Source organism: Mytilus trossulus, chromosome 4, assembly GCF_036588685.1.
Source record: "Mytilus trossulus isolate FHL-02 chromosome 4, PNRI_Mtr1.1.1.hap1, whole genome shotgun sequence".
Lineage (NCBI taxonomy): Eukaryota > Metazoa > Mollusca > Bivalvia > Mytilida > Mytilidae > Mytilus > Mytilus trossulus.
The window spans coordinates 2,052,151-2,080,006 of record NC_086376.1 but is presented as its reverse complement, the minus strand read 5'-3'; the positions used below and the strand labels follow the sequence as shown (position 1 = coordinate 2,080,006).

Below are 27,856 nucleotides of genomic sequence, written 5' to 3'. Positions count from 1 at the left end.
TGTCTCATTAAAACAACAGAATGCAACACAATTCCGACTCTTTCAGTTTCTGTTTTTCACCTTTTTTCATCCCATTTACTGTTGAAATATAATTTTATTGACAGGAGAAAACATCAGCTAATTAGATAACATCAAAGACAATGGAAACAGATTACAGCGATTCCGATGATGACGAATCAGATGATGATATATCCAAACTTGGTTACCTTGACGAGAACGTCATCCTTAAAACATTGAAGAAACGTTTTAAACAAGACAGATATTATGTAAGTATAACATAGAGCCTAAAGATACCAACCAAAGGGGGATAATCAAACTCACAAGTCAAAAAATAAACTGACAACGCCATGGCAAAAAAATAATTAGATATAAAAAAAAAAAAGCAACAGTACACCTAACTCAGCACGGGAAACTAAAGCATAAGCAACACAAATCGCACAAAAAAAGTAAACAGATCTAGAAAAAAGAATTGTCTTTTGATATAATGAAATATGTATCCATCTGAATTAATTAAAATTATGTCTAAGTTCAACTATAATTAACAACTATGTTTTATTATTTTCTGCAGACATTTTTAGGTGATGTATTGGTATCAATTAATCCAAATAAACCATTGATGATATATAATGATCAGGTAAGTGTCTTATATGAGCTGCACATTTAATTAATCTCTGTCAAATGTTGTGTTTGTCCCAAGTCTATTTAAGATAACAATTCAAAAAGTAAAACAACTTATACGTAGTGCAGACTTAAACTGCGTTCAAATTGTTAATTGTTGGATGTGGTTTTATTTGTATCGGAGTAACAAATTATTGTTATCTGTAAAAAGTCAATAAAGAGACCGTTGTTTTATGTAATGTTCCGACGTCTTTTACAAAACTTCTTCGTCCAGCAGCAAAAGAAAACTAAGGAATAGAAATCCGGTTGTCTCTTGTCTAATATACAACAGACATAAGTTTTTTAGTCTCACGTTGGTTTTGTTGGTTTAAAAATTCAACGAATCATGAGGGTCAAGGTTATGCAGCTGGTTCCAGATGAAATATAAGTTTCACCAATACATTTTCTTAATGGGTCGTTGTTGTTCAGTCTTTATTTTTTTGAATGCTGATTGTATATCTATTTGTCTCTTCGTCGTATTTCTTTTTATTCATAATGTCTGTTTTTCTTTATTTTAGGTATTTTGATTGTTCCTTTGGTATCTTCTGTTTTTTTGTGATGTTCTCCTCCCTTTAAACCAACTGAACTATGAACGATAATAAATATAACCAATATTTGTTTACTTTTCACAGTTCCACGAACACTACAAAGTGTTGCCAATCTCAAAGAAGCCTCATATTTTCTGGATTGCAAAGCAAGCTTATACAGAACTTATAGAGACCAAAAGACACCAGTGTATTTTAGTCAGCGGAGAATCTGGATCAGGAAAAACAGAAAACACAAAACTCATTGTACGCCATCTCGCTCATATTTCATCTACAAGGAAAAATAATTTACATGAAAAAATAGTACAGATCAACCCATTGCTAGAATCGTTTGGAAATGCACAAACTTGTATAAACAAGAATTCAAGCCGATTCGGAAAATACATCAGTTTGAAATTTGATATAAACGGAGCCTTACATTCAGGTAAGTTCAATCAAATTAGATTCACAAAATGATTATCATTGTTCAAAAGAAGATTACATCTTATACTTTTGATAAAGTTGTCATCGAATATAGATTAAAAAATTCAGGGTTAAATTAAGGGTTAAGATGATTTACATGATTATGTCTTGGCGTTTACAATATCTATATACTGAACAACTTTCAAGTTTCAATTTTGAAATGGCTATGATGTGTTTTAATTTATCTTTTTTCAGCATCAATACAACACTATCTCTTTGAAAAGACACGTGTGGTTTCCGGTTTGGCAGGAGAACGGAATTTTCACATGTTTTATTATCTTCTGTCCGGATTACCAGAACATCAAAAACAAGAATACGCGTTATCAAAAGCTACTAAATATAGGTATTATGAACTTTTATGTAGTCTAAATTGAGTTTTTTCTCAAGGTAGATATCAATTTGATATTAATTTATGTTATTTTTTTATTTATTTTTTTTTTTTGGGGGGGGGGGGGGGGTCGTCACTTTTCAATCATATCTCTGATCTATGTAGTTTATTATTCAAAACAATATGTTATCAACCATTTTTAAGACGAGTGTATGAATATTTACGTAATATCTGACTTATAGAAATGCCATGTTACTAATATCAGGTTTTCATTTCTTAACTTCACCCATTTATATATATAGTGTAATACAACGAATTTATTGCTGAAAATATAAACATAAATTTCATGCTAACTTCTAATCTGTGCCCAACTTCCGACGGTACATGCAAATAATCATGAATAATAACTGTAAGCTCTTCACGATAAAATCCTAGACCGGACAAAATAGGTATCATGTTAAGATAAAATTGTGCTTCTTTATTATGTTAGTTCCAACTGCAAAATATTTCCCAAAAGGATAAAAGTTTTGCAGGGTTTGTTCCAAAAGAAATAACGTTAAAGGTTTTGTGCCAATAAACATTATTGCTAACTTAAAGTTCTTACTTTCAATTTTTTCAGTATTGTTTTTTAATTTGACACTTATGTTGTTTATACGAGTCATGGACTTTTAGAATATTTTTGTGTGCCAATTGTAAGTGTTAAACGTAGAGAGAGGTACGACTACCCTACACAGGCAAACTTTGCTCACGTGAATTTCACATGAATCTCACATGAAATTCACGTGAACAATTTCACTTGAGATTCACTTCAAACGAGCTTAATTAATACATGAAACTCCCGTGAAAATGTTCATGTGAATTTCACGTGAATTGAGATTCACATGATTCTCACGTGAATAATTTCACATAAATTTCACGTAAACTTTTCAAAAAAAAAATATTGGTGTTTTTCATGATTTTACTGAATTTAAAAATTTAGATGTTGTTTGAATAACTTTATTTTAAAATTTCATGTGAATTTCACGTGAACAAATTTCATGTAATTTGCATGTGAAGTTGACGTGTATTTCACATGAAATTCATGTGAAACTCACATAAACTGAGTTTCACGTATAAGCTCGTTCGAGGTGAAATTCACGTGGATTTCACGTGATTCACATTAATTTAAATTCACGTGAAATTGACGTGAATGAAAATTGCCTTTGTATAATGATGGGATTATGAAAAAAAATAATAAAAAATGTGATTTTGACCATACGTGATGGTATATATATGTCTTTCTTAATGCTTTGTGATTTATTATAATAATTGTATTTTCATTCAAAGAATATTAGGTACAGAATCTATACAACACGACATGAGTAATTGTAGTATGAACAAACTAGAGGAACAGATCGGAATCATGAAAATAATCGGCTTTACTGCTCAGGTTGGTCAACTACTGTCATTGGCAATCACACAACATGTTTTCAAATTAACAACGAAAATTTGTCATATATAAAAAGCAGCCTAGCCTATAGCTAAACGGAATTATAACAATGAAGATCTGGACAAAATTAACAATGTGCCTTATAGTTTTCTTCTTGTAATCATTTAGTCATTCCACTTAGTACATCTGTATTTGGGGAGTATGTTGTCATATAAGGTTTACTATATCTTGTGCTGAAGGAAAAGAATGGGCCCACAAAGAGCATGTTGCAATATAAGAACCACAATACGCATGCAGTAACCATGTAGACATACAAAGAAAATTATATATTATGTATAAACTACAGTATGGTACCTCATTCAAAGACACACACAAATATCAAACAATGTTTTTAATAAAATAGCAAATCAGTAAAAATGCAACTTAACTGCAAAAGCCACCAATGTACGATACAGTGTTAAATGGCGAGTTGGAGATAGACTCACGTGGTATACTTGTATACATATATCTTTTTTTATATAGATTAGACCGTTGGTTTTTCCGTTTGAATGGTTTTACACTAGTAATTTTGGGACCCTTTATAGCTTGTTGTTCGGTGTGAGCCAAGGCTCCGTGTTGAAGGCCGTACATTGACCTATAATGGTTTACTTGTTTTTAATTTTTTTTTTGGATGGAGAGTTGTCTCATTGGCAATCATATCACATCTTCGTATATCTATATAACAATAGTATTAGTAAATGTTTTTAAATAATAAGAGGAGATGCACATATATCTGGAATGTCATCCTTTGTCGTGTATATCTTCGAATTGTTTTTGCAGGAGATATCTTTTATATTGATGTTGTTGGTAGTCGTTCTACATATCACCGAGATCGCATTTGAAGATGATCAACAGAAGGAAATTATTAGTATTACAAGCATCCATACTCTCAAAACAGGTACTATAACTATTATTATGTTACTTTAAGTTTTGGAAGAACAGCAAAGTTTCATCGAATTTGTTTCACCCCAAGGCCCAGTTTGACAATATCACTGATTCAGTTCTACTTTACGTTTCAACTTGACGTTGAGGTTCGAACAACAATGCTTGAATCGTATTTATAAACAAAACAGTAGCTGAGATTTATTTGGCAAATGCAGAATATTTATCCAAATTTGATAAAAAAAATAAATCAGTAAATTGACTTGTATAATTGGTAGCCCATCTTCGCCAGCCGTTCTGGAATGGATCGTAACCCTTGGCTAGCGAATATGCCAATTGGTAGCCAGGCTCACGTTTTATCATCTCCAGAACAACAAGGCTTTGAAACAAACAGGTTGAATATCATATACGAAGTAAAAGAGCATTTAAAACACAAAGTTCTGCCAAATATGGATATGATCATCTATGCATACGACTGGAAAAGTCGAAATTGTCTAAAGCTTATTCAGTTAGTTTCACGAAAATTTTCAATGCAAATTTGTATATTTTTTATACTTTGACCCTTTGAGTGAAACAAATGCACGATGAGTTGGCCATTCACATACATGTACAGAATCAAAACAAATATTTATCATATATGAGAGGTTAGAAGTAAATATTCTTCGTGTAGTAGTTTTATTCGCAAATAAGTGTGAAATTGAGAGAACATAAATCTGTCATAACTGGCCATGTTATACTTTGATTGTCTTTTTATTCTGTCTGACGCATCGTCCTACCTCTATTAATAATAAAGTTTCATAAATAAAGTATATACACAAACATTTGTCTCTACATTGTGGACAGTTAACTTATTAAAATATTTGTATATTTTTAAGTCTGCGTGTAGATTACGAATAAAGCATTTGTAATTGTCTAACATTAACCTGTATGTATATGCTGTAAAACAAACACAAAATCTTTAAATATAAATAACATACAAGTGTCAGTAAAATGGTCAACTAGTTTAATGTGAGCCCTCCGAGAACACAAAATCAGTTAAATCTAGGTCTTACATAATATTTCTGAATTATTATAGTTTGTGACCTGTTACAGTTAAATACAAAAGATTTCAGAAATGCTCTACTGATGAACACTGTCTGTATAAGAGGTAAGCATATGTCTGATTCATTTGGCTAAACTTAGTTACCAGTGAACGTAAATCATTGATACTTAATGATTTGGATGGAGAGTTGTCTCATACCACATCTTCCTATATGTATTAGATGAAATTTTAGATCGTCTAATAATTGACGTCATGGCAGCGAACAAGCGCTACTACTATGAAATTGGAACAACTCTCACTCACTCGGCGATTCTTTTCTGTACATATATCTAACAGTATTTATTAGTATTGTAAGCTCGAGATCACATTTTGTGTTGCAATTGGTATTGGAAATAACAAATAACTAAATTCAAAAACATAGGCCTTAGGTTAGATTTTAAAATAATAACTAAAATTTAGTGGAAAAATTGCAAAAAATAAAGTTTAAAGTTTTATTCAATTACGGGTTACTGTAGATTCATTTTTTTATGCAGAGATCAATGTTTGTGCAACGATATCCTGCCTTCAGGAATATGTATAAACCTGGATGGAATATGCTAGAGTTCAATTTGGATAGTCTGTTGGTTTTATAGCTCTTAAGCTGTTTCGGTTCTTCAATACAAAAGTACATCCTATGATTGGCGCCTCGCACGCTTGAAAAACAACTGTTGTTTTCATTATGTTTTTGTCAATAATATGAGACTAATAATTCGATTATTCGTTCTTCATACATGTGCTACATTTCCATTGATTTAAACTAACCATATGCTTTTCTATATTTATTTCATAAAAAGTAGGCTACCAAAAGAGTGAAATAACTGACATATGACATAGATATACATGTTAGCATTTTGTTATTTATGGTGTTTAGGGGAAAATGTGCAAATAAAGAAAACTGTAACCAAAGCTTGTACTGAACGAGATGCACTAGCGAAAGCTCTTTATTCCAAACTGTTTGACTGGATTGTAGAAAAGATCAACTCACACCTAAGTAGTACACGTATATCTTCGTAAGTTTATATTTCCAAATATCTGTTTACTTATTTTAAAAGAAACAATGAAGAGTTTATAAAAATACTCAAATCAATTACTTCTATCTTTTATAAATACGAAAATAAAGATAACTTAAAAATAAACTCTAGTAAACAGGTACTAAGAGGACCATTGTTTTTTTTTTCTTCTAAGTTTTGTATTGTCATTTAGTAATACAATAATAGTGTGTGTTTTCCTAATTTCCTAATTTATATAAAAAAGTGTTTTTCAGATTTCTCTTTTTCCACTTGACATAGACTGTTAGTATTTTAGACATGTCGAAATAAACATCTTTTTTATTTTTTATATATATTTTTGTAATTGTTTTTATCAATTTTAAATTTACAAAATTAATACTATATAATGATTGTTTTTTTTAACTGTTACTTCAACAGGACTGTTAAAGATATAAGTATTCTAGATATGTCGGGATTTGAAAATTTACCAAGAAATGGATTTGAACAACTTTGTATAAATTCAGCAAATGAAAGAATGCAAATGTTTCTTACCGAAGCAATGTTTGTTCAAGAAGAAACTGACTATATATCAGAAGGCATAATGGTTTCCCCTGCTGAGTTCCAAAATAATGACGAAACTGTAGATTTCTTGTTTGAAGTGAGTAGTTTATACACATAATTAACATACTTTTTTTATATAGTTTTAAACTCGATACACGTTTGAAGATACGCGCATTTTTTTAATTATTTTTTGGCTAAAACTTTTATGTAATAATCTGATTTTTTGCTGGAACATTTTCTTATCAAATGATAAGATATTCGGGTTCAAATCAACTCTATAATTTGAATATAATATTACAGCATTTTACTATAAGTTGGTTTACATTGATAATTTTACTACATGTATATATAGTTTAATTGTTATTTTTTTTTATTCTAAGAAGCCAGTAGGAATATTTAATATAATAGACGAAGAAACAACATTTCCGAAATCAACAGATACGACTTTAAAACAGAAATTGGATCAAGTTTGTTCAACCTCACCATTCTATTCATCAACGGCCGATGATGACAAGTTTTCTATATCTCATTATGCAGGAAAAGTAAGTAAGATATAAATGTCAGTTCTTATGAGGTTTCTGTTTATTTGTTTTTTATCCCCTTTTCAGACTCAGACGATAGGAGCTTGACATGTATAGACAGCAGTCTGCATATAATTTCCTTCTTATCTTGTATGGTAATTTCTGTCGTTAAATTGCCGTCTCAGTGATGTATACGCATCATCTCATTTCATTCAAATTTCAATTAATGCTTTGTCCGTTCATCTTTCTCCTGTCCATGTGTCCAAAATAATTGGTTTCCGGATGTGCGAGTGTCCCTTGCTGAGTTGGAATAAAACTTATACAGAATCATAGTGAAAAGGAAGAATATAAAAAAGAATATGTGGTATGATTGCCAAAGAGACAACTGTCCACAAACAACCTATAATCGATTTTGGAGTCGTGGTCGTGGTCACTATATATAAAAATGAAAATAAATGGAAGATTGAATAATGATACTGTCGCATGTTTTGCATTAAAAAAAACATGGCAACAATTTCTGAATTAACCTCATCGGTTGTTAGTGCCACCTCTTTACTTGTTTCTTTTTTTATTTAAACCGAAGAAAAGTAGTATATTTATTTTTTCCTACACTGTAAAAAGAAGGTTTGTAAATAATTACAATTCAATTTTTCTACTATAACGTGTTCTGTGGGTTGAATATTAATGTTGTATCATCGTGTGCAGTAAGGGTTTAGATTTTTTTTATTCTTTAACACGCAATGTGCTTGTTCGTTGTCCTTAAACACTGTATATATATTAACACAGAAATATCATTTATTTTCCAATGAAAACACGAATTCTGCAAATAGTACCAGTGTTTAGTACACGACCGCGTAAAATAAGATGTCACAATAATATGTCATGTACATAGGATATATCAATTAATTTTCTTATTGTCCAGTCCTAAAAAGGTTGATTTTTTTTGTCATATATAAAACTGTTTACTACTTGACCTTCATTTATTTACATTTATGTTTGTTTAATTGGACGATAAAGCAAACATGGACTGCTTGTGGTAGGTATATTTATATTGTACTGTTTACCACTTGGTTATATTTTCCACTGAAAAAAGTGAATTTAACATGATTTGATATATAAAATATACTTCAATTTTAATTTTTTTTATAGTTTCAAATTTCAAAGTATGCAATTTTGTCAGCTGTCTGTCTGAGAGCCAGAATAAATTTGTTCGGAACTTTCAAAATATGCAATGAATGAAAAATGATATTCAGACTTTATTCAAAACATAAATTTGCTTGGAATATGTTTCTAACTTTATTCATTTTACTATTGATGCGACTTAAAGCTATAAATGGACCGTGTATAATTTTTATGTACTGTGGATTCATTTATTTTCGTGGGTATCTATTTTCGTGGATTGAGGAAAACTTGCATGTTCTGGGATATTTGATTTCGTTGTTTTGCCTATTTCTAAAAGCCCATTGATACAAAATTTTTAATTCGTTGAACTTTTAAATTCGTGCTTCACCTGAACCCCACAGAAAATGGTAACCAACGAAAAATAATAAACCATATGATATATATATATATAACAAAAGAAGATGTGGTATGATTGCCAATGAGACAACTGTTCACAAGAGACCAAAATGAGACATTAACAACTATAGAATACCGCACGGTCTTCAACAATGAACAAAGCCCATACTGCATAGTCAGCTGTAAAAGGCCCCGATATGACAATGTAAAGCAATTCTAACGAGAAAACTAATGGTGTTATTCATAATGTCTTATAGTACATATATATTGGAAATTTGTATATATCATGACAAGACAGATTTCTTTTGGATATAGCACAAACTAATATATTCGACTTTCGTGGATATCATTGGTATTTCTTATTGTGCATTATTCCAATCAATGCACTTTAGGGTTGAAATAAATATTTGTTGGACCTAAACAAATAAAAAAATATATTAATTATAAATTCGAAGCCTACAAAAAGGACGGTTATTTTGTTATTGTGAAGAACCTAGCAAAATAATTTGTCAAGATGAATCTCATGGCTGGTCACATACATGAAACGTTATAGATAAATAGATCTTTCGTCTCCATACTTTTGTGCATCATCTTTATATCTGCATTCCACTTATAAAAATTAAATCAAAAACCAACTTTCGCTTCCATATCATGCATAGGTCGAATACCATGTGGATGGTATGTTGGAGAGGAACAGGGATAAATTGAGTCAAGATTTTGTCAGCTGTCTGTCTGAGAGCCAGAATCAATTTGTTCGGAGCTTAACAGATTTTTCAAGGTACATTTTATGCTAAGAAATTGCAATTGATTTCGTTCGCATCAATTTTTAAAGTGTTTATCAAAATGTATCGATGTAAATTTGTACACAACTAAGGATTCTGAAATAAATTTATCGCTAGATAACTTGCAAGGCAAGAAGTTTAGATAGGCCAAATACAATCATAAAACTCTTTTGACGTACAAAACCTTAAGCAGTATAAATAATAGTTAAAGTAACCTGCAAATATGTATACAAAATGTTGTGTTATTTTTCGCTTTCTTTCCCCTTTTTCATATTTTTGCAAAATTAGGACACGTGTGTCCATTTCATTCTATATATGTTTATGCTTATATAATGAACTTCTCAAAATTAACACTAGTTTTAATTTTTATGTACACATTTTCAAATTCTAAAAACTAGTTTTCATCGGTATAATTATTGCAGCAACTTGTCAACGAAATGGAAATCACAACAATCTCTAAGCAAGAGTGAAGATACTGTCAGTGATATATCTATCAGTAGTTACGATAGGAATACTAGTACACATTCAAAGGAGAAAAGGTAACGTAGACGTTAGATGTAATAAACTTTCAAAAGTACTAATACTTGCTTTTTTTATTAGATAAATTACACGTGATGCACCATATCCAATAATGATGTGAAATGAAATAACAATTTTAATATGTTGGTAGGGGTGTCTGAACCTTCCGTTTTATGTTATTCTTACATTCTGACATCGGACTCTGACTTCTTTTAAACTGAGTTGTGTGCTTATTGCTGTGTGTTTGGGAGAGGGTTGAGATCTCTAATCACACATATTACACCCCCCTCATTTGTTAGTCATGTATGTTTTTTTAAATTTACTTCATTTACTTGTTTTGGAGTTCGTATGACGTTCATATTCACAGATCTAGCACTCAATTTAGTTTCGGGGCCAGCCGAAGCCCGCCTCCGGGTGCGGGAATTACTCGCGATGTTGAAGACCTATTGGTTACATTCGACTGTTCACTTTGACACTTTCCCTATTTCCATTTTCAGTTTTATTAAACCATCTTTTCCTTGATCTTTATCATGCTTTGCAAAAGAGCAATCGACGCTAACGTGGGAAGTAACTGTGTATTATATATCTATATATTACTTTTCAAAAATGCGCACGAGTAAAATAGATTCGATGCCAAATTCTTTTTGCTGATACGTTTGCGAAATTTTGATGTACACCTTTGTGTCTGATAATTTATGATATCTCATTAACTGAACTCATCAAAACGTGATTGCATATTGAAAATTGGTTGTTGTTTGTTGACAGTCCAGTGACAAATATTTAAGGCATAGCCACTTAAACCAGGAGGATACACCTATAATAATGGAATAACATATCAACAAAGACGTTGATGATAAAAAAAACCAACTTTAATATCCATAAAAAAAATCGGTCAATGTATATGTTTTATGATACAGAAATTTATGAATCTTTTTTAATTGAGAAACTTCAGTATTTCAATATCTTAATATCGATTATATGCTGTCTCAAAAAATATTTCATTTAATTTATATCAGTTCTGTTGTAATAACAAAAACGATGTTTTGACTGAAAAAAAAAACCCGTCAGAATCACTTATTTATATTACATTTTTTTACTTTCCTTTTTAATTCCAAAAATTGGTTATGCCTGAACTAATTTCTAAATTTGAATAAAAAATACATACATCAAAACACCGTAAGTGATTGAAATTACACATGGTTAATGTATTTCAAATCGTGATTAAACATACCTAAGTTTCAATGAAATGTACATAATACATAATAGCCATGGGATAAATTTATTCATTGTCCATGATTAAGGTATTTTACAGATGGACAACATGTACACCTCAGATGACTTCAAGATAACATAATAACAATGTTTAAGGATTCATGCTAAATAAATACATGTATGTGATAATTACACACTGACAATCTGCATTTGTTAGATTTAATTGAAGACAAAGACTGAGACAAATTTAGGGGGAGCGGGGACCTGACCGCTTCCCTTTTATGGAGCTTCATATATTATAATTGGACAGACGTTTTATAAGTATCACTCCAAACCTTCGCGTGCAAGGAATCGAGTCCACTTTCAAAACCCTGACCCATTTGAAATAAACTTCCTTTCAAATTTTTGGGACCAATATCAGGGCTCATTCTGTTCGTTTTCACTTTTATTTTCACATGCTATTATAAGTAGCAGTTATTGTAGTAGCAGAAGTTGTAGTATCATTATTATCATTTGCGATTATTGATTTTTTATTCAAATTCCTTTTAGAAAAAGTTCTGGGAGTAGTGGCTCAGGGTCTCGAAAATCTAACTTTGTTTCCAGACATTTTCGGGTAAGACTTTCTCTATTTTCTATTATAAGTAAAAGTTGTACACCTTTTTTTACGGACAAATTAACTTATCAATCGTAACTTCTCGGCCATTCTCGCTATGCAGTACAATAACTCTTCGTGCAACCAGAAAGGCCGAGTAGTTCCGATTGATTAACTTATCTTATAATATTCATTAAAATTGAATTGTTTATATCCGGCTATATTATCATCAGTATTACAATTTTCGTAAACCAAACGCCATTTGAAACATTAAATAATAAGTGAATTGTAGCGGAGATATATATTTTTACATTTCATATTTGCATGAGTGGTTTAATTTTTTAACAGAAATCCAATATATTTATATAATGATGTTAATAAAAAAAAAAGATTAATCATTATGCACTTTTTCATATAAGATTCATCATAAATGCCTGCAGTGCATATACATTTAATAGAATTATAAAATTAATATTTACTTTTACAGAGATCATTATCAGATTTAATGAACAAAATGTCTGATGCCAAGCCTTGGTTTGTCAGGTATGTAAATATGGTCCAGTTACCAGTTTGACTTAAGGACAAAACAAAGCCTTTAGGGGGTAATGTTATCTCTAATACTCAATAGTAAATTACACTATCTCAAAATCTCTTCCACCCTTTCTGGCTAGTCATATTTCCTATAATAAAAATTACATTTTGTAAAATCATTTCGAACCAATGATATATTTTTTCACGGATTTTATATAATTTGTCACTTTCGTCAAATAGATGTTGAGTATGATTATTTTTTTTAAGATGTATTAAGCCCAATGAAAAGCAAGTTCCAGATAAGTTACAAACGGATCTTATTGTGGACCAGTTGAAGTGTAATGGGTTACTTGAAATTGCAAGGATTCGTAAAAATGGATACGCACTTCGATTAACTGCAGAAGAATTCTTACAGAGGTTTGTATATATCATAAATATTATTTTTTTTTTTGTATAGCTTATCCTTCATTTAAAAACATCTTTCATTTTAAGCCGTCATATATTTGTTATAAACTGAAAAGGCGTGTATTTGTACTCTTTAATGCAAATGAGACAACTAACCACCAAAGTTATTTAGTTATACAATAATCACATTAGCTGATTGTACTATTCTTGTAATGGCATTAAGGAATAAATATTTTCAACGTGAAAGATTTTCGAACTTCTTCCATTTTATATCGAGCTCCATTTACTAAAAACTAATTTAATTTATAAAATGTACGTACGCATACGCATTAATTAAATTTCCGTATTTAAATTTTTTTTATAATCATATTTTGGATAAAATAATTGTTGGATACACATACAGAATTTTCACAACGAACATTAAGAGTTATCTCTGGTGTTTGGGAACATACATTTGGTGACAATATATTACTATTAAAGTGTTCTGGTTTTACATTTTTTATAAGTGTATTGTTGTTTGCGTATTATCCAGCTGCAGATATTTCGAAGACAATTTATTACAACTTGGGCACAAGAAATTTCTGAACGATCTTAAAATAGAACTCAATTAGCTATTTTTTTTTAACATATAGTTGTACACTGAAACTTGTGCTATATTGAAAAGAAGTACTTTGTTTGAATGTAAGCTTTCACAAGTCAGAAATGAATTCACGGATGTATTTACGATAATTTTTTGTAGATATGATGTTAAAATAGAATAGTGGCTAAACCTCTATTCGTCATGAGAAAGAAATGATATTGACTGTTTCTCCCTTTTTTTTTTTATCTTCTAGTGCTTATTCTGTACAATTGTCTGTGTGAACCAATGAAACATAAGATTAGAATGCATTAATTATGACGTGACAGTTACTATTGTTATGTCTCCTATACGGTAGCTTTATGGTTCATTAAACCAAACGGGTACATATCAGATGTTTGATAAATAAATTGTCATCGATATATCAGTCATTAATCTATACATATAAACAATTATAAAGTAACATCTTACTTTTGGAAGTGACGTGTTCATTTGCTTGGATTTTAAATTGATGTTTCACTTTAGTTCAAATGTTATTAAAAGTATGATACATCTATTAACAAGAAAGATAAAACAATGTTGGATAATCTAAAAAAAAAGATATCATTATGTTGTGTATAAATATGATTATGAGATCATGGCATTATAACCAATCAGTTTCAAATATTGACATATAAACAAAACCATTTTCCTCGATTTGACACATTATACAACACTGAGAATAATTTAAAAACCTATGTCGAATGACGGATTCATAAGGCATTGCAGAAGATGTACAAAATGCATGTTCCAATCAGTTGAATTATCTGGAATTCTCACTTGTATGGCTGCTTAGTTTTTATTTCATAAGATTTGTGCAATTTTCTGTCACATCTGTTTATAAATTTTAAAGGTTCTGGGATGCCAATGCTTTATCCCAATTCAGAAATTTGTATTATTGTCCATAAAATTGACCAATGCATTGCAGAAATATAAACTGAAAACAAACTGCAAATAAAAAAGGGCCAACAAATTTAGCAAACTCTAAAATTCCAGAAAGTATTTGGTTTTGGTGATCTGATAGTCAAAGAAGATATCTCTAATATTCTGTTATGTATTATTTTACTTGTAAATTTGATACTAACTTTACATCCTTTCTCACCAAACATACTTGTCATCTTGATTTCATCTTATATTTCATTAACAAGGTTTTTAAAGTGTTCCAAATGGCAATTGTGATAATGTTAAACATAATGTAATAAAAGCTTGTAATGTACTTGTTATATGTTGTTATCTTGTACAATACTTACTAATTATAGCTGTAATATCACACCCTCAAGTGCTTTTATATGTTACTGTTTTGTCAACACTACTTTTTATAGATATCGAGACATATCATTTGAAAGGAAGGAGATAATACAATCAACATTTGACAACTGTGAAAAAGTTCTACTTGACGCCAAAGTTACTGGCTATGCCTTTGGAAAACAAAAGGTGCGTCTGGGTGGTTTTATTTATTGAATTAAAAAAAGTTTCAGAGAACAGTGGTTGTCAAGAGTGGAGAGAAAAGATCTTTAATATGATAAAAATTCATACAAACTTGATCACTAATCACGATGATCATAGTTGTAACAATAATAATAAGTCACACATATGATGATAATATTAGATTAGGTCATTATCTTATAAAACATAACATAAAGTTAGACAGGTTTTACTAAGTCACAAGATTCGTCCATATTGTTATATTATATACAGACAAAACAAAACTTTAGTATGTCCTTATCATACTGCGCCACCAATTGTGAAAAACTTATTTTGTATCAAATAAAGCCTAAATGTTTTGTTCAACCTTATTATATAAAGTTACGAAATTCGTCATAATCTAAGTTACAAAAAGTCAAATATGCTCATTATCATGCTATTTATCCACACGCTTTCGTTACATTATATATTGTAGCGGTTAAATGGTTCATTTATCTATTTTAACGAGAAACAAATGTGTTTAAAAAAGAATAAATCCCCAAAAAATGTTTCTTATACCTGATTGGCTTTGAAATATTCAGCTTTGGGTGTTTCTGGTGAAGTTCAACCAGAAAAGCGTTTCTGACGCCTGAAATACGTAAAGTGTTGTTTTCAAGGTTCTTTTTTTATCGTGCATTTAGTTCTTACAACTCTTTTTCTCCTATTAAATCGTTTTGTTATGATTTGTCTGAATCAAAATAGTTTAAACTGACGAAGAGCGATTAAAAAAATCAATTATTTATGTAATTACCTTTTTATGTTAAAGAAAACTATTTCATATCTTTGTTTTTAAGAAATTAAATCGCATTCTTCTATTTTTGTTCCATCGTTTGTAGGGAAAATTATGCTTTTATGTTTCAACATTTTCATATCTTTTAGATATTTCTTCGCCATTGGCATGGTCGAATTTTACAAGATCTTGTATCTGAAGCAAGAACAAAAATGATAGACGCTGCAGGTGGTGACAAAAATGACACTGCTATAACAGGAACCGAGTATATCGCATGCGCCAACACAGATGGAGAGGACACGATACACGAAGATACGTGTGACGAAAACAGTACCTCTAAAACAACACCAAAACGTTCTAACTCATGTACGTCTACGTCATCACAACAACGTGTGGCTGAATGGATGCAGCAAAATGATAATATATCAGAAGATGTTAGTCTACCAATGTTTGAACCTGGACCTCCGCCGGTATTTCCCAAACCTCAGGTACATAAAAAGTCATACACATATTCTTGGTGTTTCAATTGACCATCAGCAATGTATCCTTAATACACATGTACATTTTTGTTTTCTAAATCTAATTTTATTTTATAATTTTAAACAACTGTGCAGAGGGTTTCCTTTAAAATTGAAAAGAACAAAATGTTAATCAAAAGACGCTACCAGTTTATTTATTTTTTAAGAAATACATTTATAAGAATTGAATGATAATCCAAGATACAAATGGTTTTATTCATGTGAAAAGTTACATCAGTTAAATCTATTAGTGTGCATAATTTTTAAGACACCAACTGTCTGATTAAAAAAACGTGAATCCATGATTCAAATTGTTTTTAAATATGACAAGAATTAAAGTTACATTTTAAATTTAAGGTGGTACCTTACACTACAGGGAGATAACTCTGTAAAGTCACCTAAACGTTTTAATTACGTTGTGTTGTAAAAGGAATATTAAGCTTCTCAATGATCAAAATTGTTTTTTGTCAAAGTGCTATATAACCAGTAAAATTTTTCTGACAAAACGGTTGGTTCAAAAATTTTGAAATTTTTATATTTTTGTTTAAGGGTCAAAGTAAATACTTTGACAAAATTTTATGAAAATTAAACGAGCCAAATAAATTTTAGTGAAAGTGTTGGGTACCACCTTAAACGTTTATGTGTTTTGATGAAACCACATTTATTTATTATTTTACAGAGGGATCAACATGTCAGAATAAGTATTCCAGAGTATTCAGAAAGAAAAGTCTTTGACGAGTAAGTTCATCGAAGTTACAGTATACCATTACATTACATATCACATAACATTGAATGCCAATGACTACTTGTTCAATTCAGATTACAAGTTCAGTTGAGCAACCAGAGTCATCTAACTAGACATATAATATGAATGAAAAATAAAATTTCGATTACCATTTTGAATTTAGATACTTTCATAAACCTACAATTAAAATACCAAAAACAAAAACATATTTCCGTTATTCATCAATGCAATAATGAAATAGCTTGAATAGATTTGTATATTATTTTTCAGGCGTTTGTGGGATAGATTTCAGATGATCCCTCGTGAAAGAATATCTACCAGTGATACAATTCGACCATTTGTTAAAGTATTTAAATTCATCTGTTATGTCCTATTGTTTTGTCTTGTTTTGACATCAGCTGTTGTTAGTAAGATGTGTGTTCTATTATTGGCATCCAGTATTATAAAAGTAAGTATTATAACGAGTAATTCCTTGTTTTTTGTTCAGTTTCTACTGATAGTTTGTATACCCATTGCTATCTCTTATTCTGCTTTCAATTTGATTTGAAATTCGTCCAAATATCTGTACTAGCGAATGTATTATAATAATTATGATTACAACTTTCAATAGATATATACATATATATGCCTCATGTTTGTCTTTTCAAAGTGAAAATACACTTACCGGGTGCACTTGAGTCAATTTCAACATAGTATTCATAAAAATAAAATAAATAAATAAAATATACATTTGATAGCAAAGTTTATCTAGTTTTTGTGCGTTAGATCATAAAGTTGATCTAAATAAATAACATTATCACGTGATACTATTTTCTGTTTTTTAGGATCCGGTGACAAAGAATGATGCAGACTCTCCTGCGTATACTATGTTAGTTATAGTTATGTGTTCGCCATACATCTGTTGGGTATTTAGTTACTCCGCAAAGTCCTTGTTTGGAAGTAGTGCTTGGCCATCATTCCGGATGGTAGTCGTTGTGAGTAATGTTTTATGAAGTCAACAAAATGGTGATCTATAATCCAGAAGGGAACTATTTAAGGAAAACAAACGCGTCCATATTAAAAAAATGAAAAAACGCGATACACATCCAGATTTAAAATATGAGATTTAACTGAAATCAAGCAGCGCAATGCGTATTTGTCCATCATAGAAAGATATTCATGTCTCCTTTTTTACAAAATGGTTTCAACTTTGTATATTTGTATATGAGTTAGGCTTCCAGTTTACAATGCTTAAACTAAGAGTAAAGATAAATTGGCGTTAAATATTTAACAACATTTGTTGTTGCCATACTTGTATCTGTAATATAAACACCAAACACTATATGCAAAACTAAAGTATAAGCTATAAGACCCCCACCAAAACACAGTGGGAGATCTCAGGTGCTCCATAAGGTTTTGCAGATGTTGATCGCTAATGTCGTGATCGTGTAGGCCATATCGATGATTAATGTCGCCATAAACAAGAAATAGAGGACGAGGTAGTGTTTACAATATTTGAAACATATACGTGGTCATCTGTGACACCAACGGTTAACCCACTCGTAAAAAAAAACCTTCGAAGGGAGCAACACAATAAACCAAATAATTCATAGTGATATCTACATGCATTAAAGGCACATTTTTATATGATGAGATAACCTCTAAATCTTTATGGGTCAAGACAAGTTTTAAATATTTTTTTACGGAGCAAGCACACCTTTCACATCATGCACATATGTTTATCTGAGTATGATTAATTAATGTAAATTTGGGCTGCTATACAAGTATTAATTATTTATAAGCTAAAATGGAATTTGATATAAATGCACTTTATAAGAAACGTGGAAAACAGTACAAAACAGAATTAAATTTTGTTTTGCACCTAAGTGTATTCGTGAATGTTTGCTTGTCATTTTAATATACTTATTTAATATTCTGCATTTACAGACGCTGTTTGTGGAACTTTTACATACTTTTGGATTATCCTTACTAGTTTTTCATATTTTGCCAAGAATGGACATGGCAAGAAGTTTACTAACATTTTGTGGAGTATCTACAATACCAGCATTTTTCAAAACAATAGGTCTAGCCTGTGATTCAAGTATTCCGCCAGTAAAAAGATGTGCTCTGGGACTTATCAATAGCCTAGCCTTTATAATACAGCTAGCAAATCTAGCGGCATCAACTTTATTTAGTACACCGTTAACTGAAACTGAAAAGAATACTCTCAAAGCTACTGTTTTAAATAATGATGAAATAGTTCACACTGTTTCGAGACCACCGTTAACATTTGAAGATAGAATTATGTGGGAGATACCAGTAGCTTTACTTTTCATCAGTATATCATACTGGGAAAATTTTGTTTATGGTAATTTCAGTATACATTCTTTTCACATTCCGTTGTTAGAATGGAAGAAACAGATGCATTCCGTGCGCCAACGCCTATACATATTCGCTGGAATCTGGAAGATAGGCTGGACAATGGTCTTTGCTGTTTTGTTGTTTCCTGGATTTAATTTCAATATTCTTTTTAGTGATAAACCTCAGGTCGTGAAAAGTGATAATACTGTTTTACCCCAACTGCTAACAACAACACTTTCGTATAACATCACAGAGAGGTCAACGCTGAAATCTACCTCGAGTCTTCCAACTAAGGAAACGACAACTCCTTCAATTTATGATGGCTCCGGACGTAATATAAGAGTAAGACGATCAATTGCTGACGATATTAACACACATGGTATAAATGCCGTAACTAATCTTACCAGTGACACATTAAATCAAAAGTATCAGAAGCTATTGTCAAGTACAATATCTTCCATAACCCGATCAAATACAGCCAACAATTCTACAAACCCCACAGCGAAATCGAAAACCTCCAATAACAATGAATTTTCCTTTTCAATTCCTGAAGCACTGAAAATTAACTTTATACAATATGGACCATTATACTTACATCTTATTTCCAGCACTTTGATGTCGTACTTTGGTAGTCTGGCTTGCAAGTTATGTATGCAAACATTTGGATTTACTATACCATTATTTCTAGCAACACCAGCAACTCTTGGTTTAATTCTTGCACAGTCATATACTCAGTTTATACCATCCTATTTTTACGTCTGGATTTGCCCGGAAATGGAAGGAAACATTAGACTTTACCATTTGTTATGGTTTGGAGTCCTGTGGATTTCCCAGGTTATTGTCACAGCACATATATGGTCCCCTAAAAATGGACGTATGGCCAAAATAGATAGGTAAGGGTTAATGACGGTTGATAAAGTGATTTATTGATTGAAATATAGATAAACAAATTGTTAGAGAATATTTATGACAAATAATTATCACATATTTCGGTAAAATTTCATAGCAACCCGTACTGATTTCGTGGGGAAAAGACATGTTGAAGGACTTTCCAACTATTTATAAAGTTGTCCGAAATTTTGAAATGACAAACACATACATGAACTCTGTAAAAATAAACTGAAGAACTATTAGAGTAAAATTAAACGTCATGGTCAACATTCTATCAACACATAAACTACTTCACATATGTAGTAATAATGCATGCATATAACGTCCAAAACGGGTAGATATATGTGTAAACTTTTTGTTTGCCATTACTTTCAAAGTAATAAATTGGTTTGATGTGGTTATGCTGTTCAAAACAAATAAAAATAAGAAACACAAAACAAGACTTATTTTGAATTCAACAAATTGATATACATGTGATTTTAACAAAAAAAAAGTCATTTGTATAAAACACCTTTCGTTTGCACCAACGCTCACAAATATAATATGACTTATAAAGCAGTTAATTTATGAGTAATAGCTTAATGTCAAAATTATCAACTTCATAGATGTTTATCTAATTATAAAAACTTTTAATTGTGTTGTGTTATGAATTATATTTCAAAGCATGCATTTACTGGGTAGTTCAATGCGTGAATTTCAAGTTTTATATAAATATATATTTGAGCGTTCCTTTTATATTCCATTCAGATTATTTGTACTGCCCATTCGATGTGGAGTTCTTCTCGATCATAGTATGATGCTTCGTCGAAGGACGAATGATCGTGATTGTTCTTTGTTTAATGCCGACGAAGATGATTCATTTATGTTTGACGACGACGAGGAGATTCATAAAGCAGACGATGTTGTGCCTCAAATATACGCGTGCGCAACAATGTGGCACGAAACCAGAAATGAGATGACACAACTGTTAAAATCAATTTTCAGGTAGAATATTATGTAATTTTTAACATAACCATATAAGCGGGATGTTTGGTTAGCTAAAAAGTCAGGTTCAACTCACGACTTGTTCTTAAAATATCCTGTACCTAGTCCGGAATATTGCAATTGTTATCGTATAGTACGTTTCTATGTATGTTGGCGTTTGTATTTTGTTGCAGTTAAGTGTTTCTTTGGTCTGTTCTTTTCCTCTTGTAGTTGATTGGCTTCCCTCGGTTTTAGTTTAAATTAGGATTTATTTTTGCTTAATTTAATTAACACTATTGAACAGCAGTTTACTACTGTTGCCTTTATTTATACAAACAAACAAAAGTATAATCTTATACATACACTCTTTAGGTAGTCTTAATTTTCATACAAGAACATTTCATGTAGTATATTTAGTTTTTTTTCTCCAAAAGAATATTGGAAAATTTTACGATAATTAATAAAACAATTGTGTATAACTTAAATAGTTAGGAATATGGCAGTTGTTATCAAATAGTTCGGTTCTATGTATGTTGACGTATTGTTTGTTGCACTCTAATATTTCTGTTATTCCTTTGTTTTCTTCTTTCAAGTGATGTGTTCCTCACAGTTTTTAAATAGCTTTTTCCTTATGTCCTTGCTCGACATTATATACTAATATTATCTATTATCATATGTCATTGTAATTTGTAGAATGGACATAGATCACAGTGCTCGCTTTCTTGCTCAGAAATTCTATGATATCAAGGATCCGGACTATTATGAATTTGAAGGTAAATTAATTTGAACCATAGGATCGTTGATAATTTAAAGTGTATGTGATACTTGTAGTTTATCTTTTTAAAGACTTTCAACGCCAATAATAGTCATGGTTAGTAGTCATTTCAGTGTGTGTTATATAAAACACATGATTTTGATTTGATTTATGTACATTCCAGCATTTTAAGCAGTTAATGGCTCTAACATTTAGACGATTTTAAGCTTAATGAACATTTATAATATAAAATTCCCAAATGCATACACCATTGCACTCTTTTGGGTGGTTCTGTTGTTATAGATTAACATGTAAATACTTTTACCTTTTTCCTTTTTCTTCAGCACATATTTTCTTTGACGATGCTATGGAGCTATCAGATGATGATATACTTGTACCAAATAGTTTCGTTGCTGACTTAATAGACTGTATAGAGGATGCATTGAGGTAGAATTGTTCTGTAATTTCTTTCTACTGATTATTTTAAGCTGTCAAATTTAACGATGGTATTGTTAAACTGGATCTGAGATATCACATACCTTTACACTCTTATATTTCAAAAATCACATGGCGTTGAAATCGGTACTATATATTATTTTTTTAAATCTAAATTTTAACTATTAATTTTAAGATTGACGAATATAATTTGGCAAACAGTTTGTTTTCGAAACATTGGTGTATAGTCTTACATCGTTTGTTATAGTGTAATACAATATAAACAATCATTCGTTTGATCAATATATTAGTAAGTGTATCAATGTAATATTTCAGCTCAGTACACGAGAGACAAATGTATATTAGCTCTCCAGTGAGAACACCAACTCCTTACGGTGGACGTCTGATCTGGCGATTGCCCGGTGGTACAAAACTCATTGCACATCTGAAGGATAAACATAAAACTCGTCACAAGAAACGGTGGTCACAGGTAAACTATATCAAAGAGTGTTGATTGTCGTGCGCATATTACACATTATATTAGATATGTTTTAACATTAAAAAAAGTGTGGAAACAGTTCAGTGTGGGTTGTAATTGTTTTATCTGTGTTAATATTTCACAGTATTTCTCTTAATCGATTTATGACTTTTGAACAGAGGTATTCTACTTTTTCCTTTTATTTCTCCACTGAGTTTATATATTAGTTGTGTCCCATCATATTTTTTTCTATGCTATTGCACTGTCTCACTCATAGAGTTCTAAGTTCAACTATGTTCCATTGTGAGAGTCATCTTGTTTTAAAGTTACTTATTTTTTGATAAAATGTTTACCTGATCATATTCCTTTGCAGTAAAGCTTCTTTTCATATCCGATGCAGACCTATTTCTACATTGTGTTTCGTTTTTCGACAAGTGTATGGTGGTGTAATTGTGGACGCATTTGATTTTCAAAACTATATTTTTAGGTGATGTATATGTATTACCTGCTTGGTTATAGAATCTTAGCTCAGCCAGAAAATCTCCTACGTAAAGACGGTGATAGAACTGATACTCCGGACTCAGATAATTCCAGAGTTCGTCTCACAGAAACTCAATTACGACGAAGGCGACAGGCGTCCCATTTTACCCGCAGTGTCATTTTTAACTATACTAGTGAGGAAGTTCATACGCAGGTATATTATATATTGTACTATTTTTGTTAAAAATCATGCAAATCAGCATCTTGCTTCAAAATTATCAGAATAAATTAAATTTAGAATAGTGACATTAATTTGTGCAAATACATGTAGTTTAATCAAAATGTCGTTACATTAATGACTTACAAAAAAGTAAATTAACACAAAAAACGAACTTCAAATAAAATTCAAAACGGAAAGTCAAATTGCAGAATCAATCACATTTGACTTTCAATACTTTTTTGTATGATATATTGAAGGTGTTTTGGTAAAAAGTGTAGTTCACTTGTTTTCAATTCATAAATAAAAAGAGCAGTCAATTTGTATATTTTAAGCAATCAAATTTACTTGCAGATTCAAAACATATATATTCTATTTCAAAGATTTTTTCAAAAGTAAAAATATACGAATTGAATGCTCTTTTTCGGTTTTGACTATTCCAAAATATTTACTTAAACTAATTTTTCGTACACAACCTGTACGTTGGAAGGAAAGACCTGACTTATCCTTTACATCATCTATTCCAATTGCAATATATAATCTACTTTTACATATAATACTAAATTCCGTTTTAGTTGTTGTTTATATTCCAATTTTACAATGTTTTTCATACAGGCAGAGAATACATTTATTTTGAGTTTGGATGGCGACGTTGACTTTAAACCTGATGCTGTCAGACTGTTAGTCGATCGACTTAAGAAGAACAAAAAAGTTGGAGCCGCATGCGGACGTATTCATCCTATTGGTTCAGGTAACAATTATACATCTTTCTAGAAAGCCAATCCAAATTTGTTTATTGTTTGTTATCCCTATATATAATTCTCTCTATCGATTTGTGACTTTTTAGAAGCGATATACTACTTTTGACTTTATTTATATTACGTTCTTTTCTTGGTTTTAGATAGTTTTTGGATTTTTTAAAATAGTTTTACCTCAAGCATTATGCAATCGACATTTATTGTTGAACTGAGCATATGTTGCAATAAAATTAGTCCGGTTAATGTTATAAAACACACACTTGATATTATTTCATCCTTTTAAAAGATTTATTTCCTTTTTAGTAAGCTATATATACATTAATAATACGTTTTTGTTAAGCAGAAAGTAGCTATATACGTGCAGGAACAAGTCTTTTTATACACTTTTTACTTTCAGGTCCAATTTTGTGGTATCAAGAGTTTGAGTATGCCATCGGTCACTGGTTACAGAAAGCTACTGAACATGTATTTGGTTGTGTTCTCTGTGCTCCTGGGTGTTTCAGCTTATTTCGTGGATCTGCAATTATGGATGACAATGTTGCAAGGAGTTATGCAATACGGACAACCGAGGCAGGACAATATGTACAATATGATCAAGGTGTGTTTTAAAATTAAATAGATTAACTAATTGTCTCCTTTAACTTCAGATAAGTATGTCGTGTGAGAACAAAATATCTGACTGTTTTACCTGTAAGAATTGAAATATGCTGATACACTTTTGTTTGTCATCCTGAATTGTTATTTTATGTTTAACATTTTGGAATTGAGTGTTGTGTGTAAGAATTTGAGTTGTCAAATGTTAAAGGTATGGGCTTTAGATAAAATCACTAATATACTGTACCTGAATGTACTTAGAGCAATTAAAGTAACATAACAAATCACAAATTTATCAACAATTACGTCAAAACTAAAGATTTGACATCGCAAATATTTTGCAATAATCAAACTAATCGTATCAGGTTCTTAAAATCTGTGCCTTCTCTTTATGTATCAGTTACAAAGCTATCCCGTAGTTGACAATAATAAAGTAGTACATCCAATAAAAAGTCAGTTCTATTTCAGGTGAAGACAGATGGCTAAGCACTCTCCTTCTGCAGCAAGGATACAGAATAGACTATTGTGCAGCTGCAGATGCTTTGACGCATGCCCCAGAAACCTTTTCGGAGTTCTTTAATCAGAGACGTCGATGGGGACCTTCTACACTAGCAAACATTTGCGATTTATTGGGAGATTGGAAGAACACTGTTCGTCTTAATGATAATATCAGTACCCTTTACGTTCTATATCAGTTTCTTTTGCTAGTGTCTACCGTACTTGGTCCTGCAACAGTATTACTTATGATGGCTGGAGCATTTACTGTCGTATTCAAGACGACAATTGTAGAATCATATGCAATATCGTTGCTTCCAGCAATATTCTTTATTGTGGTTTGCATCTTCACCAAGCCGACCACTCAGATCACCGTAGCCACTATAATGAGTGCGTGTTATACTATCTTTATGACCATTGTTTTAGTTGGAACCATCGGTACAGGTATTGAAGGAGGTATAACTAGTCCGAATGTCATATTTCTTATGCTATTGGTGATCATATTCTTTATATCGGCTTTGCTACATCCAGAGGAGTTTGCGTGTTTGATTTCAGGAGCACTATACTTCATTTGCATACCAATTGGCTATCTTCTTTTAACGATTTACTATTTATGTAATTTGCACGTTGTATCATGGGGTACTCGAGAAGTACCACAAAGAAAATCTCGTGAGGAGATAGAAGCTGAAAAGAGGGCTGAGGAAGAGAAGCGAAAAAAGAGAGAGGAAAGAAAAGGATTCTTAGGCTGGCTTGGCCTAGATACTGTCATGAATGAGACAGTTGAGATGTTCAAGCAGTTCCGACAAGCTGCCAGTGCTAATAAAACTGACACAAAGCCAAAAACTGATGAATTACTTGAAGAACTTATTCTAGAACTTCGACAGAGCAGGGACAATAAGACACTTCCTCCAAGACAAAGATCGTCATCCACCATGACTGATAAAGGCGAGACTCCAATTGTACAGGAGAAAAAGATAGAACCGGTTCCGGGTAATCTGTCATTGATAAGAACAGACTCGACACCGGCTTGGCTGAGAAACGAAGACCCGGAAAATCCAGGGTGGCTAACCAGTTCAACATGTGGTGAGGGTCCGATTAAAAGATTGACAGAGAAAGAACGTATATTTTGGAAACAACTTATTAAAAAATATTTGTTTCCTATAAATGAAGATAAAATGCACCAGGAAAAAGTGGCAACCGATTTAAAAAATCTACGAAATAACGTTGTATTTGGTTTCTTTATGACAAGTGCATTGTGGGTAGCTCTAACCATGCAGCTGCAGTTGTTACAAGATGAGTTTAAGGATACTGTTTTATTTATAAAGATTCCTTACTTCGACTCTTCTAGAAAAGATCTGACATTTGAACCACTAGGGATGCTTTTTCTTGCTTTGTTTACCACAATTTTATTTTTTCAATTTATTGGAATGCTTTCTCATAGATGGGGAACAATTTTACATGTTTTGTCAATAACAGATATTTCCTGTACTCAGCAATTTACGGAGAAACATAAAATACAGGAAATTATAACTAGAACAATGGAATTACAACGCGTCATTAACATAGAAAATGAACCCGAACCGGATTACGACGATGGATTAACAGATTTTGACGGTGAAGATTTCGATGATGAAGATGACATTTCTTCTTCTTTCTATACAGACACATCAAGTTCGTCTTTTAGTATATCGCGTCCTCCACCATCTTATCATTCACACGATATAACCAATGGGAAGAAATGCATACGCCGTCGACATAGTGCTATATTTAACAGACGAGGCCATGCTACTGGACGTACTTTACGTCACGCCTTTGAGAGACGCTATAGAAATGAATTACAAAGGACTACAAGTGGCGATTCCGAGAACGACACAGCTGCCCCAGAGGGTGCTGGAACCAATATTATTAGAACTGCTTCTCTGTGAACGCTTGCATATTAAAAAAATTCAATGGCATAGAGCTTATCAATTGTGATTCCAACTGTATCTGTGATGAAGATTTTTTTTTCTATTTTTATGAATCGTGAATGATTTTTTTTGTTTTTATTTGGGAAATGCAAAACACGTATATGACTCTTTTTAATACACACAAGGATGATGGTTATTCTCATATCTTCTATTTATGAATAATCAGAATTGTATGATTGTACCAAATCTGTGTGTGTGTTACAAAAAAATGTGTTCAATGGTTGTAACATACACTTAGAACGTGTAACGTTAATCAGATAAATCAAATTTTGATGAGATAAAAAAAAATGTATTTGCTGAATATAAAATTAATATGGAGACCACTAAGGATTTTATGGTTTTTTTCCTGCACACAATC

At 31.3% G+C, this 27,856-nt stretch overlaps 1 protein-coding gene across 1 annotated transcript; it reads left to right on the top strand.

Annotated features, from left to right (window-relative positions):
• Positions 1-109: 109 nt before the first annotated feature.
• Positions 110-27,856, top strand: LOC134714374 (chitin synthase chs-2-like). The gene is made up of 29 exons (XM_063575615.1): positions 110-266; positions 569-634; positions 1,290-1,626; positions 1,860-2,007; positions 3,319-3,421; positions 4,241-4,358; positions 5,418-5,489; positions 6,295-6,433; positions 6,851-7,070; positions 7,354-7,515; positions 9,672-9,790; positions 10,217-10,333; positions 12,075-12,138; positions 12,605-12,660; positions 12,916-13,065; positions 14,992-15,103; positions 16,013-16,351; positions 17,061-17,119; positions 17,397-17,574; positions 17,951-18,100; positions 19,053-20,359; positions 21,105-21,341; positions 22,014-22,093; positions 22,419-22,521; positions 22,846-22,999; positions 23,475-23,681; positions 24,300-24,435; positions 24,840-25,040; positions 25,505-27,856. Exons 1-29 carry the CDS (start codon positions 141-143, stop codon positions 27,454-27,456), a joined length of 7,212 nt encoding a protein of 2,403 aa, XP_063431685.1. The 5' UTR covers positions 110-140; the 3' UTR covers positions 27,457-27,856.